The 18698-nt window shown below is 46.1% G+C and overlaps 1 protein-coding gene across 15 annotated transcripts in view; it reads right to left on the minus strand.

Moving 5' to 3' along the window:
• MBNL1 (muscleblind like splicing regulator 1) overlaps positions 1–18698 on the minus strand; it is a 112595-nt gene that overhangs the window by 16927 nt on the left and 76970 nt on the right. For all 15 annotated transcript variants that reach the window (XM_019472070.1, XM_019472062.1, XM_019472068.1 and 12 more), the window contains 3 exons: positions 14284–14454; positions 8149–8349; positions 772–1029 (listed from right to left, as the gene is read on the minus strand). In XM_019472070.1, the coding sequence (XP_019327615.1) occupies positions 772–1029; positions 8149–8349; positions 14284–14454 (630 nt within the window). The remainder of the gene's footprint in view (positions 1–771; positions 1030–8148; positions 8350–14283; positions 14455–18698) is intronic.

Genomic DNA, 18698 nt, shown 5'->3' on the forward strand with positions numbered 1-18698 from the left:
GCTCCCCACAACCGGCCACCAGCTCACTGCCTGCGCCGGCCGGCGGCGGAGTGCCTCTCAGGAGCCCATGGCTACCTCCTCACACCGCCGGCGCTGCCGCTCCCGCTCCTCCTGGCTGCCGTGCCCCAGTGCGCCCGCTGCGCTCCTCTTCCCACACCCCCACGGGGCTCAGCACAGACAGGACAATATGCCACCACAGCCCTCCTCAAGATGCTGTCCTCTCCTTGCTAGGAAACCAGTCCCTGAGTAGTTCCAGATCTGGCTGCTACAACTACGAGGTTTGCTCTAGTGCCCTGCGAGAGCTGCCGACAGCCCTCAGGTGGGGGCCGGGGGAGATGAGCTACGAATAGCATTAACACAGTAAGATCGACTTCAAAGTAAGTCTCTACAAACACAGACTTACAGTAACTGAAATATGGGTTTATCTATCTGTGCAACTAGATAGATACACATCTACCCACACACAAACATACAATAAACTATATATACATATATGCACACACACGTACACACACGCACACACGTATGCACACATATATGTACATATAGATACTCTGTACATGAGCAGGCAAAATTAGTGAAACACCTTAACGGTCTGAAACTACTTAAGAGCAGATCTGGCACCACATGCTGAGAAAGCTCATTGCACCATGTAGTGACTGGGATCCTTGAGCACACGCATACGCACCCCCCTCCAGCAAGAACAGCTAACACATCAATTATTGTCTCTTGTCAACATACTTCTATTCCAGAAGCGTTTTCCAAACTCACCATGGCAGCTGCAGTCGCTGCTGCCTGGGCAGCTGCAGCTTGGTTAACCTGGTACTGGGCAGCCTTGATCTTGGCTTGCAGATGTGCAGGAGGGTGAAAATATTTGCACTTTTCCCGTGAGCATCTCCCTTTGATGTAATCCATGCAGACAGTGACCGTGTTGTCATTGGTGTCGATCATCGCGCTGTCGGCAGGGTGAGCAAACCGGCAGTCATTCTCTCCCCTGTTGCAGTTGCCACGCTGGTACTCTCGACATACCTGCGACACCAGGAAAAGAAAATCGCTTCATTTCTGAACATCTACGAGGGCACTGCGAGGATGAGCGCCTGGCCCCAGGAGAAGCAGAGTGGTGGTGGGACAGTGGGCTTGGCTCCCTGGCAGCAGGGACCTGGCTTCTCTAAAGCCACTTCTGATGTCAAAGAGCATCAAAACCCACCAGGATCAAGAGCCAAGCACACAGCAGGTTTTATTTTGGCTCCCGCTTAGCCGCCCACAGGGCTTTTTCTGTTTTCTGAAGAAACTTGCTGTGGCTAGCTCTCAGAGATCACCCCAAGCACCATGGTGTTCAGACACGGTCGTGCTCCACTGTGATCTGGCTGTGCCTGAGTTAGCAACACTTGATGCATTAATTAAGGTGACGGGCCACAGGTGCCGGGAGGATGACTGCATGGCTGCCCCTGAGCAGCCCCACCAGACGGGCCCTTCGTGCCCATGCCAGGGAGTGAGCTGCACCCGCCGGGGCATGTGGCGCTGCACCATCCCCCACGATCCAGGCATCTGCCACGAGAGGGCAATCCAAAACCCGCAGTGGCAGGGGCTGCCCCTCCCGCGCTGCCCAGCGATTGCCCTGCAGATCAGCAGAAGGTGGGCCCCGTTGGGAAAGAGCAGAGGCTGCAGCCAGAGCGGTCACCAGTCCCACTGTCACACTGCCACTGCGTGACAGCAAGTGGCAGTGGCTGCCTCTCCCGCGCTGCCCAGCGATTGCCCTGCAGATCAGCAGAAGGTGGGCCCCGTTGGGAAAGAGCAGAGGCTGCAGCCAGAGCGGTCACCAGTCCCACTGTCACACTGCCACTGCGTGACAGCAGCCAAAGCAAGCTGAAGGAATCAGAAACTGCAGGAAGAAACCTGCTTGGCTGGAGGGCATCCCCCTGCAGCATCCCCTCTGCTGGTATGCGGGCTCCAGCCCAGGCCTGAGCTGGCACAGGCCCCTCCCGGACCTCCAGCCACCGCCAGTGGTGCAGACACTAACTTCGCCACCAGTGCGACAAGCATTGGCTCCCTCTTCACACACCTTGCAAACCCTGTATTTAAAAAAATGACGTGTGTTCTTTTCATGGTCAACTCTTCACAAACCGCAAACAAAAATGTGTTTGTCATTTTAGTTTTTCAAAGGCTATAGGAAACAGAAAGGGACAAAAGCAACCAAGTTTGTATAAAAATAAAACCACTTTAGTAGATGGAATTTCCTTTTAAAGGTGGGTGCCCATGAGCTTGGATCATCAGTATTTCCTCAAGGACCTTGGCTCTGATCCCTGCAACAAGCCAAATTTGGTTGTTATTTGGTTTCCATCCATGCTAGTGCTCTAGCTGCTTTTTAACCCCTGTGCTGCTTCAAGTACCAGCTGCCCATCATCTAAGACTTATGAAATGACACCCCCGAACGACAAGAGCAATGCCATTTGTGAATCTGCTTGCAGGAAACATCCATTTCCCCAGGGTCATTCCAGCATGACCCTATTTATAGTCTTTTTCCATGCGGTGACAGACTCTGGATGTACATTTGCAGCAGAGCCAAATGAGCCAGTTTAGGCACTTCCCTTGCTCTCGTTCATCCCTGTGGCCCTACTGCTCATAGCTCGGTGCTTGCAGAACTGTTTCTGCAGCACACATGAAACAGGCTGGGCAAATTCCTCAGCTGGAAAATAATCACTTGCCTGCTAGGTAATTCTTCAGCCAGATCTGTTCCCTGGTCTAGTCCCCATGAAGTGGCACGGACCACTTTGCCAGCCAGCATGACACAGGGAGTGACTGGGGAAGGAGGCGGCGCCTGTTTAAGCCATCAAAAAATACAAGTCTGCTTCTGGCATCTGTTGCGTGCTAGCACCATCCCTGCTCACAAGAGACTCCTTGGTCTCTCTCCCCCCTCACTCTGAAGCATACACCAAATGGAGCTGGCATATTATTCCTTCTCCAAGAGAGCTGTGTTGGGTTGGTCAGCCCCACCACCTGCGTTGCAACTTGCTCTCTTTCATCATCTAGGAATACTTTCTGGGCCATGAACCAGTGTCTTCTACCCAAACACAGGCCTCCCAAATAGACAAAAATGGATAACTTCCTTTGATTGTTTGTTTGCAGTCTAGAAGTAAACTGAAATCTTTTCCTCTGAAGATAAAGAAAAGGATGCAACTAATGTCAGTTGACTGTCTTTGCTCTTTGTCTTGTATTGGTGATCCACAAAACTGAGGTCTCAAAACCACTCCACATGTAAACAAGAACTACTCCATTAATAACACAAAGATGATACACACAAATTCATATATAAGTATATATATAAAAGTATCTGTATACACAGAGAGAAAGAAAACGCATCCACAGATAAGCTAATTTTATCATAGTTAAAAATCAAAGAAGAATGACCAGAAAACTGAAACAGTTAGGCAGATAATCTTTGGCATGTCCTGAGCAAATTTTCACAGAGCTGTCATGCAGTAGCTGAGATAGGCAATGAATGGCTCGCTCTCAGTGCTCCTTAACAGATCTCTGAATGATGGTTTACAGCAGTCAGACACAAACCATGATACTGCTAGTCCTTTTAATTAGTGTGACCAGCAATGGCTTTTCAACCACTGTGACGGTAGCCAAGAAAGTTTCCAATTCTTGTTTATTTAAAAGCAAGCATTGAGAACGGTGTTTTTTGTCACAGGCAGGCAGTAATAGATCATTCATCTGCTTGAGTAAAGAGCGGCACAGAAGCATGATATGTTGTCTGGTCTTTCAGATCTGGAGAGCTTTTATTTAGTTATCTATTAATAGCCCTGTAATTAGTATCATAATTTTCAACTCAGTATGTTAAGAAACATAAACAAAAGAGGCACCTGTACATCTCTAGCCTGTCTGCAAAAATGCTGAGTTATTGCTGCAATATTACTGATTTATCGTAATTCACTTAACTTGTTCTAACTTTGGGCTGAGTTTATTTTGATCGCTCTGCTGGGATTCAGGTTGCCCACCCTGGTGGGGAGACAACCACTGCGTCACCTCAGCTACAGCAGAGGTCCCACGCTGCCCACCCAAAAGCGGGCAGAGGTTTGGCTGGAGGGACATGGACAGCAGAGCTGAGATCCCTGCCCTTCCTTGAGCAAATCACATCTCCTGTCTCCTTCTCTGCATTGAAGAGAATTTATCAAAATGGGCATATTGTTATCCAGTACATTCTGAATGTTTAAACAAACAGCACCGCTAGGTCAGATTTCCTGATTACCCAAGATCTGAAAATCTCCAAGAACTTCTAAGCTGCTTCTTTCTGGCAGAAGATGGTATATATGAAGAAAGCAGGAAACAGCAGCTTGGCTGTGGTCATTCTTGATTCTTGAATACTTCTAATAGAAAATGATGGCATTCAAATGGAAACACATGCGTTTTACACAAAATGGTTAGGCAATTCCTTTCTCTCTCACTTCCCTGTCCTTCTCGCTTCTCTTCTAGTTCACTTGAAGAGCCACACTTTTGTTCAAGATATTTCTGGCAGGAGAGGAGTGTGAGGAAAGCTGTAGGAAAAGCCTCAACCCATGAAATTTCCACCCTGAGACCCAGATTCCTTATGGGAGTGACTGAACGCACTGGACACCCAATCACCTGCATGCTATCTGTACAGGTAACACGGTCCAAATATGTATGAAATTAATCCTACTGCTAGTTAACAGTCACTGACCTTATCTTACGAATATTCATATTAATTCAGAAGACTAGGCACACTGCCTGACAGATTTGTGTTGTCTGCCTGCTTTCCTTAAAATCCCAGGTATACGTATTGAGAGCTTTTAGTTGTGGAACAGCCCAATTCAGTATCCCAGAACACGTGTGCTAACTTAATTAACGCCACAGTACATCATTCTTGAAAATAAGTATTTAAAATTCTAAGCAGAACAAATCATATTCCAAGATTAGATGCTAACATTATAGCGGTTATTTTTCTCGAGGACAGTTCATTCCAAGGGAGAGCGAGCTAAGCCTTATAAAGCCCTCTAATCATGTCATAACAAATGACAATACCGACAGCAATAAGCTCACTTAAAGAGCAGGCAGATATCAGACAGTGCCACATCTTTCAAATCAGTTCTGCATTTCTGTAATCTATAAAGTACATTAAAATGTTTTGCTGTTCATAAAAATGATGTGCTTATTTGGTATTTGTGTACTAAATTTGGATACACCAATATACTGGAAAGCACTGGCAAATTATCTTCTCACCTACTTAAACTATTTAAACTGCATCTGCTGAAGGGAAAAAAAGAGGAGGAAAAGACACCCCCCACCCAACAGATACTAATTTTGTACAACAGCAGCGTGGTGTGGAATTTGCAGAGTCGGTGGCTCAACCTGGATGTACTCTTGATCCCAGTCAAAATAAAAAGCAAAACTTAAACAGTTTAAAGGGTAGAAGAAACTGGATTTCTTTAAAGTGATCTACATGGTGCAATGGCTAGGGCAGAGTGAAGGGAAGGGCCCTGTTAGGAAGGCTGGGCTGGGACAGCCCTCCTCCAAGGACAAGGACACCTCTCGAGCGGTGCCTACTGAGATGCAATTACAGCAGAGAAGGCTGCTGGGTGCTGACTGAGCTGGGATGTTAAGTCAACTGGAGAACATGGCTGAGAAGTAGGTGTCCTGCTTGACCACGTTCTGGCTGTGAGCTGAGCCCACGGGAGGGTGGTGCTGCCTCCCCAGCACTGCAGAGGGCTCTCCCTGGTGCAGGGTGCTGCCTCGTGGGAGCTCGGCCAGCGTGCAGGGACCTGGCACGCTCTTGCACTGCCAGTTTTTCCTGCAGCAAACGAAGTCTGCTCCTGGAGGAATCCCCGCACCGTGCCATTTCACCAGGAAAGGTGACAAAAGAGGCACTCCTCTAAGTCTCTGCACTTATTTTCAGGGGTTTCCAACTTGGCCATCATCTTCCTTTCCATACAAGTTCAAAGCAAAACCATTCAGCCTTTTTTTTAAATTTTACTGATTTCAGATGCTTTTGCTGGCTTTTCCTAATTGATAAAAATGTTTTTTACTGCAGACTGTGCCCCTGGGTGTTTTGTGAGAGTAACACTCTCACAACTCCCTCTTGTGCAGAGGAGTTTGGCTCAGCAGTGTATCACTTCTCTAAATAGCTATATAAAGAGAACGCAAGCATCCAGAGGATCAAATCCTGCATGCTGAAGTCCCACATTTCATTAGCTTCCCATGCACGTTGGTCACAGTCTGCCAGACAGCACAAGCTCTGCCCCAGAAGCTCCACATGAAGAGGTGCCCCTGCGCAGCCCCTCTCAGGCTCCCACCGATGTACACGCTTCCCTGGCCATGGGCAGAGCTGGTGCTTGGGGACTTCGGGTACATCCTGCTCCTGCTTACTTGAGCCCACAAGTCCCCAACATCACTGACCAGTGCCGTGGCCTCTACATGGGTGGAAGCACAATCAAACACAGCAGCTGACCTCGGTGCTGCGACCCAAAGGGCTCTCCACCATCGGCATCCTCCTCTCGGTACTCATTTCCAAATCTAGCATGATTTATTTATGAATTTATCTAATTGCATTTTGGTTTTAATCCACCTCTGGCAGGTATCCACCGTGAAATAGAGTCCTCAAAGGAAAAACATGTCTTAGTGATTCCAAACAGCCACCCGTGCGCCAGCTCTCAGCTCAGTGCGGCTGCCTCTCCTGTAACCTGACCATGCTTTGGGGAATGCCTTCCTCGGAGAAAACATCTCTAAAAAGGGAAATGATGTGATCCCGCAGAAGGGGAACCTGTGATGACGTCAGCTCTGAGAATAGCGACAGTGGGAAACACTCACTGCCAGAGGACCCTCCACACTCCTCCCAGCTTGCAGCCTCTGAGCAGCAGCTTGTCAGTCAGAGATGCAACTAAGAAAAAGGAATTAATTTTCCTTGTAAGGAGAATTAATCCCTGTTAATGCAGATGCATGGGCAGAAACAAAAGCATTACAATTACAATTGGCTGCATTTTAAAACAGAGATCCTTCTTGCTCCTCCCATCATGCTCCCTGAGTTCAGGGACCATATCCAAGAGCAGATCAACCCATCCACCCCCCACACCCTCAAGCCTTCACACCCTCCCCACGCAGAGGAGATGTTGCAGTACCAGGATCTCTGAGACCTGCCACTGCACTAATGCTACAGGAGCGCTAGTGCTGAGCACTGGCCACCGGGGTGGGGGCTGAGGGCAGAGCAGGAGGGCTGTGGCTGCAGGGATGGGTCATGGCACAACTCAGCCCCCTCCACCGCTGATCAAAGCTGCTGTCGGCTGCTGCACGGTGCCGGAGAGGGAGAGCACCACCAGCCGTGCTACAGGGAGAGCGGACCTCTTGCAGGCAGTGCATGCCCTAACACACAGCTGTGTCCAACAGACAAACGGGGTGACAGCAGATCACCCTGCCTGCTCAGCCTCTCCCATCGCCGCCTTTTAACCACCAGACCTGACCGGGGCTGTGGAGCGCCTGCACACAGGCTGTGCTCGTGTCCTCCCCGCACGCCCCAAGTGTGCAGCAGCCGGCAGCACATTGCTGGCTCACTGCCCACGCTGCCGCAGCACCGATAAGGTGCCGAAAACACTGTCAGGCCTTTCAGATAAAAAAGATTCAGGGCAAGGGAGAGTACCAGCTAGAGTGCACTAACACTTGTCAGGGTTGTAGCAAGGTTGATAAGCCGGGCGCGGGAGGCCGGTGGGGGAGTGCTGGCACCATCTGTCCAGAGCGAAAGTGAGAGGCTGAAAGCCATCTTTTACCCAGGTAGCTGAAGCTCTGCCGTTACACCCGCCCCTGGTGCTCACTACCCGTGCCTGTACAACCCGCACATTAACACCTTCTGGGCACACACAAACAGTTTCAAGGTGCTCTTGCTGCTGCCACAATTATTGTCATTCCTAAAAGGTCTCAGTATTTCCATTTTTTTCTGCAACGGAGGGTCAGAAGCAGAACCACAAGCATTAACTTACTATATGATCACTCAGTCACTCCCTGTCCTTACTCGTCACCAAGATACGACATTATCAGCTGAAGCAAAACCTGCATTATTTTCTTTCACAAGAAAAATGTTTTATATCTAGGAGACATAAGTGATACAACTTGTGAGAGTAAGTTACACATATCAGCTCCTACCTCCAGCCTGTCTGTCCTCATTAGCTTTTGGGCAGCAGCGGCGGCAGCGGCAGGGAACGGGACACCAGGGTTCCCTGTCACCAGCATCGGGGCGGTGGGCAGGATCTCTGCTGGGACCAGGCCTGGGGAGACAGGCCCCAGGTAGGGGTTGAAGGCGGCTGATGCGTTGGTGGCTAAGCTTGGTGCAACGGAAAACATCGGCTGCAATCAGAGAAAAGAAGAAGAAAGACACTTTAAATATTTATACTTGCCATGCCATCAGCATAATAACTTTTTGGCTATCATCTTGAGCACAATGGTGGTGAGTTTCTGTTACTAATGGGAAAGAAGCATTTGTCGTGTCTGTGGGACGTGAAGAACACCCGTGCAAACATTGCACACGAGCAAGACCATGAGGACAGGCATCCCCTGCCAGCCTCCGCTGGTTCTCCTGCTCAAGCTTCCAACACGTGGCAGCTCTTGGAGCAAACTCTCATTTGATCTGCACTTGAGCAATGCCATCATTAACGAGCACGCCTCACAGCCACAGGAGAAAGTCGGAGGCTCTTGGCGGCACACGTCCAAAATGTGTACAAACATCCGCTCTTGGGAAAAAAGGCATCTGCGTGAGAGCCCCAACACACCATCAAACCACACTCAACTTCAGACACAGATAAATACATTTCTGACCCTGATGACAGCCAGCTCTGGTTCAGAAATTACAGGAGTTTAATACAGGAACAAGACCAGACAATCATAATCATTTATTTTTACAAAATTAAACAGGCTGTCCACGCAGATATTCAGAAAGAAATATACTGCATCAAGGATATGCTTTATTTATACTAAAACATTAAGCCAGAGAGAGAGAGCATGCAAATACCAGGGGGTTTTGTTTGTTTGCTTGTTTTAAAAAAAGAGTCAGATGCCCTTGTAGGCTATCACATGTTGTGAAGATAATTGGATGTAGAAGACCAAATAATGCTGCAAGACCCAATGCGGAGCTGTTACACTGCAGTAAAGATTAAATAACTCTTCTGCCCCACTGAATGCAAAGGCACTGCGCTACCAGTATAATTGCCAAATAAAATTTCATCTGGAGTGTTTACCTTTAGTATCTAAATAAAGTAGTTACTCAAGACATTTAAATTTTTTTTCCAAACTAATTGCTAGAGGGAAAAACAACTATGGAGTTAACGCAACTCTTTTTCTCTGTTTCATATCTGTTTCAGCCAGACAGCATATAACACCACATGTTTTTGTATTCCTGAGGAAATGACTGAACTGTTTGGAAGCAAGGAACAGGTCCATTTGAAACACTGGACAAAAACACATGCAAAGATTACTGAAGAAAAAAGACCGAAAGTTGTGTAAATGGGAACAATTTCTTTAAAGTCTCTGGTTCTTCATCAATGTGAATGAAAAACAAACAGGCAAATTTTACAGGAAATAAAATATTACTATTAAATACACAATTAATGGCACTTTTCATTACTGTGTTATCAGCTATGTAATAATGAACATTGAAAATAAAACTATGAACCAGTCTGTTAGTGTGTAACTTAAGAGATACCAATGTCTGATTTCAGCCCAATATAGTCACTGTATAAAAGACTATCCCATTTATTTTCTACTGAGAACATTTTATACTACTATAAATATCCTGCAGCCTTTAGACCATTGCAAAATAATAGCATATTTTATCACAGCCACTGCATATTATTCTGAAACTCACAGGTATTTTGCAATGTGCTGTACACATGTAAATTACGAGATAAAAAACTATCTTACAGTCGTATCAGCCCAGACTCGGAGCCACGTTGCTGGCAGAAAGAGACCATGAAGTGGTGAAACCTGGGCAGCACACAACCACTTTCAGTAGCAGACCAGGGCACAAAGCCACCCGAACACTCCTGCACCAAGGAAAAATTTCTGGCAATACAGTGGCCCCAGAGGACACATGGCACAGACTGGATCTGCCCAGGGACCATCCCCAGCCCTGACCCAAGGCTCGGGTGGCTGTGGGACGGGGAGGAGCGGGACACCAGTGCACTGCTCCCTCTGCCGCAAGGGTCACCCCAAGCACGGCCCTGCCATCCATGAGCATCAGCCGAGGGTCAGCCTGTAACTGCAAACTGGTCAGAACTGGGACCCTGATGCCATGCAGGAAAGGAGAGACGGGGGGGGAGGCTCCAGGTCAGTCCGAGCCACTGGGCTCGTCTCTGCTGCTTACTGCTCACTTGTTTTCCAGCAAGCTTTCACTTCTTCATCTCTAGAAGCAGAGGTAGTATTTCTCTATCACCACGACCAAACCATACAACTACTTACTGGCCTTGCAGTTAGGGCCCTACCATGCAGAGAGAACAGAGGTGAAGGAGGACATAGCCTTGGATGCTGCTTTGTGCTGCCAGATGCCCCAGAATCCACATCATCCCATATACTGAATAATTCTGCTCTAAAAATGCCTGTGCACAACCAACGTGAACCTCACCAGCGGGTCTGATCTCCACAGCTCTGCCTTTCAAAGGCACTGCTCACTAATGGGGTCTATCGATTGGGAAGGAGACACGGGGGCACCTTTGGAAATTGGCCTCTGCATCGCAGCAGAGCCACAGCTCCTCCCTGGACAGACAGACAGACGGGCTTTCTGCCAGCGCCCCAGCTCGCCAGCCCCGCAGGACCGGCTGCCCGCAGGGAAGGAGCTGGACTCATTTAATGCATCTTTAAGAGTCATCTACCAAGCACCTGCCGTGCCAAGGAAAGCACAAGAATGTACCACATACACAGAGAGAAACACTGACAATCTACAGCTACTTGTGAATTACAAACACACCTGCAGGAAGGTCTGGGACCTTGCTCTGCTGCGGATTTGCACCAGCAGTGTGCAGCTGATCGCCTCTGGAGCGCCAGCGCTCTGCAGAAATGCATGCCTGACTAAGAGCCCCGCGGTTCAGGCCTGTATAGAGCAAGCAGCCTCGGGGCTCCTCGTGCTCCCAGCGCTCCACATGGCCCTGGAGGCGAGGAATGGCCCCAGTGTCTCCAGCCACATTCGTGGTCCATCTCTGCTCTTCTGGTCTCACATCTGCATCTTCCTGCTTCTGTTCAGCATTTTTCACACTCTTCCACACTGGAAAAGGCAAATCCAGGGTCTGATATTGCTATTGTGCAGCAGCACAGCATCACCCATTGATGTGCTAGTATCAACTGATGTGCTAATACCAACTGATGCTCTAGTACTAAAGCATTAGTCTAGTTGAGCCCAACTCCCCCTAAACCAGTTTACAAGCAAGGAGGGCAGAACCGATTCGCGCAGGCAGAGCTCTTCCTCAGGATCTCTGTGCTTGCAGTCAGCAGGACATACAATCCCCGCACACCATCTGAAATCCCCTCCCTCAAGTGCCAGCTAAAGACAGATAAAAGAGTGAACTAAAAAGGAAAGATGGGAAAAGTCCACAGACATTACTTGCAACTAAGATAAAACATTTATCAAACACAAATATGAGTGAAAGGATCCTACTGCTTTGCTTACCAAATTAGAGTCTCTTGTTCAGTTAGTTCACTTACTTTTATTAAAGCATAGACTTGATTTTTGTAAAACAAAACAGACTGACTGAAGCATCGTTAGATGGGATGATATAAATCACTTGCTAGAACACCCTGAAATAACATCCATTTCAACTGTGCTAAAAAATAAAGTAATTTTAAGGCCAAATTAGTAGGATGACATCCTACTAATGGAAACACTATTGCTGGGACAGCCAACGGCCCTTGCTATGAAACCTCATATTCAATGAGACTGAATTCTGAAAATACACAGTCTGTCATGTCTGAACTCAAGTGTTGTACACAGAAATTACCCAGGCACGGGTAGAAGGTTTGTGCTGCACTTCAAAATATACTGACTTAAATTTTGCTCGTTAGGGACAGTGTGAGTGTAGCATAAAGGAGAATTTAAATCTTATTTAAATGTTATCCTCACACTAGCCTGTTTTTACAGAACGTTAATCCAAAGGACTGCATTAGTATTTTTTTTCATGTTTACCCAAATGTTGGTGTGTGCCTACACACTGCTTTGTATAAACCCGAGCATGCCGTATTTGGTTACAATTCATGAAACAAACAAACAAACAAACAGGTTAACAGAGAAGAATATTTTAAGCAATGGTTCTTACTGTTGGCTGCCTTTTGACTTAAGCTTTCTCAGAGTCCCAAATATGAATTTGCTGGTACTAAGGCTGTATCACTGTACTAAAATCAGGAAATAAAAGTAAAATTGTGCCATGTGCACACGTCTGTTTTGAGCTGTTGAAATTGAAAAATCATTTTGAGGTTGCTCTGGAGTTAAAGCACGTAAAGTACAGACTGCTTTTGAGCTGTCTAGCTGTACAGACACTTAATTTTGTTTCTGATCTGAAAGCCATCAGCAGCGGGCACCAGCCCACAGGCAGCCACATTTCTCCTGCAAGACAGGAGTAAGGAGCAGGCTGCACTGCGCAGTGTTAGGACATCCCCTGAAGCACTGTGGTGCCACAGCATTTGGTGTCTGTGCACTGATGCTGCCTCAGCTCATCTCCTTGCCCAGGTGATACAGACAATTTTACTTAAAGAAAAGCCAATCAAAAGAGAGAAAACAAAACGTGGTATCTTCTCACACTGTGCTAACAGGTACTAAAGTCAATTTACTGTGAAAATCCTACCACAACATTTTCTGCTTTTCTCCCCCACACACCCTTTTTCTTGAAACAGCTGAGGCATAAAGCTCTGTGGAAGAATAACAGTTATATAAACTGAATCAAATAAGCTACAACATATTTACTGGTATTCTGTACACCCACAAAACAGGGGGCCAAATAACCATTTGGCACAAGTATGAGAGTCCTTCCTGCTGAGATGATTTTTCCTAAGTATTTAGCTATATTTTGAGGAGTATTAATTGTCAGTATGTTTTTTGAAATAAAAGTTGAAGAACTCATCTAACAGAGTGAATATAGGTTTCCTAACGGAACGTATCTGGAATTAAACTCCCTAAATTCTACCTTTGCCAGCAAGAAAGGAACAAAAGAATTGTCAGAGAAGTGGTAATGCAGATGTATTTATTTTATATATATATTTCAACTTATTTTTTCCTTTGCTGCCATTTTACCCATTGAAGGAGAGAGCTTCAGCCAGGGGAGCATTGTTTGCCTTTTTATGTAGAATATACCAGCCTTGCTCATACATTAATCAGCGCCAGTCTCGCTCATACATTAATCAGTACCCTCTAATATCTGAACTAGAAATTTATATCAAAAGGGTTCTGGGCCAAATTTATCCATAGGTTAGCTCAAATGACCTCTCTGGATTGCATTAGAGAGGGATCTGGCACAGGGTGTTCAGCTCCCAAATGTGTATGTGCATGGCGGGATGATGCCAATCATCTTTACATTTGCTGAAACGAGGGATTATTGCAGAGCAAGAAACTCAGCCATGGCGTTCGACTTTGTGGAAAACTGCACTGCGCTTACTTACTAAGGTATAAGAGAAACAGATATGATGTAATATATGATCACATTTTACTGTGACCAGATGAGAGATTTTTGATAGATTCTCCTTCCCCCACACCTTGATTTTTTGTAGAAGGTATGATTATCTGTACTTCTTCTTCCTGCCAAGCCTGAGCTGTGGATCGTGCAGGTCAGACTGACATGCACCATACATCACTCAGGGCAAGCTTTCTGCTCTGCCTGACAACGTGCTGTAAAAACCAAAGTCCAATTCCAGCAAGTAATTCCCTGAGAAGGTTCCCCTGAGTGAATGGAAAACATCCAGTGGGAATCTTCTCAAACCCAGGAATTTCCTAGAGCACATGAAACTGCAAAGGAAACGTCTATTTATGAAAATCCCACACAGATAATTCACTTTCTTAGTTTTAAGAAACAAGTTGCAAAAAATTAATTAAATTAACAAAAGATTAACAAAATTAATTAGATTAACAAAATTACTTCAGGCAACAGAGAGTTAAGCAGTACAAAGACATACAGACCAGCATTTCATTGTATTTGATTTCTCCACCAGTTACCAACGTTTGTGGCATTTTACAGGCACGTAAGCACACCTACTAACTTACTTCAACTACAACTCATTGTACTCATTGATCGAAACAAGAAGTGTACATACCACAGGCTGCAACGGGGCACCAGGCATCATGGCATTGGCAAGCTGCATCTGCTGGGCCAGCATGGCCATATTCTTCTGCTGAATCAGGTTATTGCGTCCATTTATCTCCAGCTGTGTTTTTAAGTGTGGTGGTGGGTGAAGGTATTTGCAGTTTTCCCTTGAACATCGACCCTGAGGAAGAGAATTCACACAATTGCCTTAGAAGCTATAGGCGTATCTTCATTCCTTATGTCATCAGCTAAAACAAACACAACACACGCTACAGACCTAGGAGGAAAGCCCCTGGCTACTTCTCTAGGCTATCACATACTGACCAGAGCAACTTGACAATTCTAGTATCAGCTGCTTCCTTTGCTAACCTATGTATTTCTGTAGTATGACTCCAAAAAATACTGTTTCTTTAAAAAGCTGCTGAAGGCAAGCAAATACCAGTTGTTTTGAAAGTAGAGCATGCCCATCCTCTACGGGCACACGTTTTTGCTCAGTGAAAGCTATGCCCATTGGGACTCAGAATGGCTCCCCCCTGCCCATAGAGCTGCCTCCAGGAAGCAAGCGGCTGCGGAGCCAGAAACCCAACAAAAGAAATGTGGTCTGGCTGCAGCAGTGAGCCTGCAAAAGCTCACGTGCAGCTCTGAAAATGTTAAAGGCTCACTTCTCTCTCTGCTGTGCAGGGGCACAAGAAGCACTGAGCGCACAGCAAGACAGGTGGTCAAAGTAGCATTACCAGGAAAACAGCACCAGCTCTGCGCTTTCACTAGACCCGGAATACAGCATCTTTGAAGAAAACCTCTTACATATGAGCCATTTTTGTTGCAATTGTGTAAACCAAACAAGAAAATCAGAATTAGCTTGTTTCTAATTTTTTTATTAAATTCAGATGTGGTAAACAACAAATTTCATGCACTAATTTTATTTGGATGAAAGGACATTCATCAATTTGACAACCATTCACATCAAGAAATAATAAAAAATAATTCTATGTACAATATATACCCAAACCCCACTGTTTGGGGGTTGTTAACAAGTTTGTAACAACTCCTTGTTACCACATAAACCAGCTTCGCACACAAGACAACCCTCCTTGGTTGAACTCTTTTAACACGGTCTCTTGCTCTGGGTGCACCCACCGGTAGGCTCCCACCTGGGAGCAGGGCAGCTGGTGCTCGGCAGCGCTGGGTGCTCAGCCGGCGGCTGGGGCACGGGGAGCTGGGCACGAACGTGACTTCTGAAAACTAGCCCCAAGTTCCCCCCAGCTGTAGCTCCACTGTAAAAACCTCTAAAATGAAAGGCACAGCCTGAGCAAAGGGCACTGCCTGCACAGCCGCTCAGCCACGGTGTGTGGCAGAGGGAGGTCAGGGAAGAGAAACCCCATCTCCTGGGAAAGAGAATCCCCTCTTCTCATGGCATGTGAGCTGTGGTCTCGCATGCCATGAGACTTCAGAAAATACAAATTCATTAATATGGAAGCTTTAGACACTAATTGTTCTTTAAAATTGTAACACTGGAGCCCATGCTTTCACTAAAGGGATGATAACAATAAAAAAACCCAAACTAAAAAGGAGAATTGAATGCTTTTCTGGAAAAAAACAGATTCCTTAAATTACATTTTTTTTCCTTTACTTATTCATCTTTGAAATAAATCCAAACAGGAACAATGACAAAGCAAAAGAGAGCCTTAATTTAAGTAAGAAACTGTTTTTATCAGGAAACAAATTAATTCAATATAGTTTGACCTTATACTGCAATTTTGCTCAGAAAGTTAAAATGTATTCTTGTTACAAGATCTGCCAGAAATCTAATTTGTTCAATGATTTTTGTCTCCCTTAAGGCTGGGATAAACGGTTTGCTGCTGCCCCCCTCCCAATCCATCTCTCCTGCTAGCAGTCCAAAGTTCTTAAAACTCATTTTCATAGTTATTCAATTGACATCTGAGTGATCCTTGCATAGGAAGATATACCTGATACAAAGAAAAATACGTAACGTTTTGTGGATATCTTCAGGCTACACACCAAGATTACAGAAAGCCCTATGTATATGAAGACCACTACTGTAATGAACGGCAAAGAAAGTTCATCTTTCAGAGCTTCCATTCATAATCCCTGAGCATATTTCCTTGAATGAAACGCTTTTTCCATCACATGATCCCGTCTACCTCCAGAGACAACACAGAAAGGCTGAGCGACTGCTGCCAGTCACAATGGGAAGGCGCAGACGAACAGAAACCGCAGCGCAGGCTGCCCCGGCGTTCGGCCGTGCTGTGCTCGCTGCCACCTTGCTGGCCGTGGGCCGCGGGGCTGCAGACGTCAGTCTTCTCGTTTGTGGCAAGAGTCGGAGGGGTCCCCCAAGCCCTTTGGTGTGGGGCCTTCCCCTTACACAGCCCTGTGACAGGGCTCTCGCAGGCGTTTGCTCGTTGGTCTGAGGGGTGCTATGGGCTGTCCTCGGCAGAGCTGACACACAGAAAGGATCACTGAAGTCACTTGCAAGAAAATCTCCCTAATAACACAGCTCCAAATGTTGGAAAGCAATCAAGACAGGGGCCAGATAATGCACAAAAGCTAAAAGCACAACATCTATACTACAGATAAGATGGGGGAAAAAAACATGTGCAGCCTGAGAAAATATTTTTACAGGGGAATGGAGTTTCCTACTGCAAATAAAGATTAGGATACTTCAGTAACTAACAATTCATGAGTAGAAAAGACAAATTGATGGTGGCAACAGGAATTGGTGTTTATGGAGCATGAATTTTATACGTGTGTGTGTATATACACATATACATGCATGCATATATGCATCTGCTGGTTGCTGTTCCACCCATGGGAGCTCCCCAGGACACCTCGAGCACCGCACGGCGAGAGCAGCGGCGATCCCCCCGGTGGGGATCAAAGTCAGCACCTGACAGCCTGAAGCAGCGGCCAGACTGTGCAGGGGCCAGCACAGCCTGCGGTAGACTGGCTGAAACGACGTGTGGGACATCTCCCACCCGGCTTGTTTGTACGCTCGGGGGAAAGCACATTTTCAGCCTGGGGGGATGCTTTCAGACAAAATGACCCTTGGTTCTCTCCTTTAATGCCTTACTGACAACACAGTTCAGTATTTAAGCCATTTTGCACAAATAAACCAACGTCATTTCAGCACCCCACCCCCCAAAGCATTTCACAATTTTATGAAATGGTAGGTAAAAGGCAAGCACTTTGGAACAGCTTTATTTATGTCAATTTTTCTCTTGATACTAAAACCCATGTTAATTGTTGCTACCACTAAGTAACACAGGGCAAAATTACACATTTACTAGCTGCCTGGAAGATGATATCTTACATTAGCACAGTGTAAAATTCAGACTTAATTACTGCTAATGAGTAACATGAAACTACTACATGTATTGCTGGAATCAGAGAGGAGCAATTAACAAACCTGATTCCAAAATGCAGATTAAACTCAATGTCCTTATTTCAGTGGTGAGGTCTAGGCTGCTCCACACCTCTCCAGACTGGATCATGACTGCTTAATGTACTTCATAGACTCAAATGCTTTAAGCCCAGAAGAAACCGTTCCAGTGATCTAATGCAATGTCCTCAGGCTCCTGGGAAACAAGGAGGCCCCTCCATTGTTGCCCCATCAAGGCCATCATTTCTCTTCACTCAGCACCTGATCTTTAAGGAAGACAATTTACTCTGAGTTAAAAACTACAAGAATATACCACATACCCAAGTAAACTGTGCTTATGCTTAGTTATTATTAGCTACTCTCAAAAAGTTTACATCTTTCTTGTTTGTATGTTGCTTTGGAGTCTAGTGCAGCATTTAACTTTAAACCTTTTTGAATTTTCAGATCCTAGCAAATTTTCCAAAAGAAATGCAGACTTCTCTGTTTGGGAAATGGCTTTCTTGTCTTACTTATACTCCATGGACCTTCAGAAACGGTCCACAGAGCGCCCAGGAGTCAGAAACCGCAGGCTGAAAACTACTGTCAAAAATCTCAATCAAGAACACAGACTGCATTCATCTCCTTTATACTGTGAGCAAGTAGTTTCTTAATTACCTTTTCACTAGATTCTGGTAACTTCAGTCAACAAAGTTTAAGGCAGGTTTTCATCTCTCTGAACCTTTTCTGAACCCTTTCCTGTTTTTTCAATCATAAAAAAATGAATACTGTAAGTGAGTAAATTCAGAGAAGTGGAAGTCGAGCACACCGGCAGTGTCCCGAAACACTGTACCAGCACACTGGTAGAGTTTTACGAGAATCCTGCTGGACTAAAAGTTATTAAAAATGCTCCTGAGGCTCCTCAGGCACACTCTTCAGCAGAGGCCACCTGCAGATCTCTAGTCCCGAGACAAGCGGGACAGGGCCTCCCCCATAGGCAGAGCCAGCAGGGAAACTAAGGGTGCACAGCATGGCGAGGGGGGGGGGGGGGG

The sequence above is a fragment of the Aptenodytes forsteri genome, unplaced genomic scaffold, assembly GCF_000699145.1.
Source record: "Aptenodytes forsteri isolate BGI_AS27 unplaced genomic scaffold, ASM69914v1 Scaffold299, whole genome shotgun sequence".
NCBI classification, from domain to species: Eukaryota; Metazoa; Chordata; class Aves; order Sphenisciformes; family Spheniscidae; genus Aptenodytes; species Aptenodytes forsteri.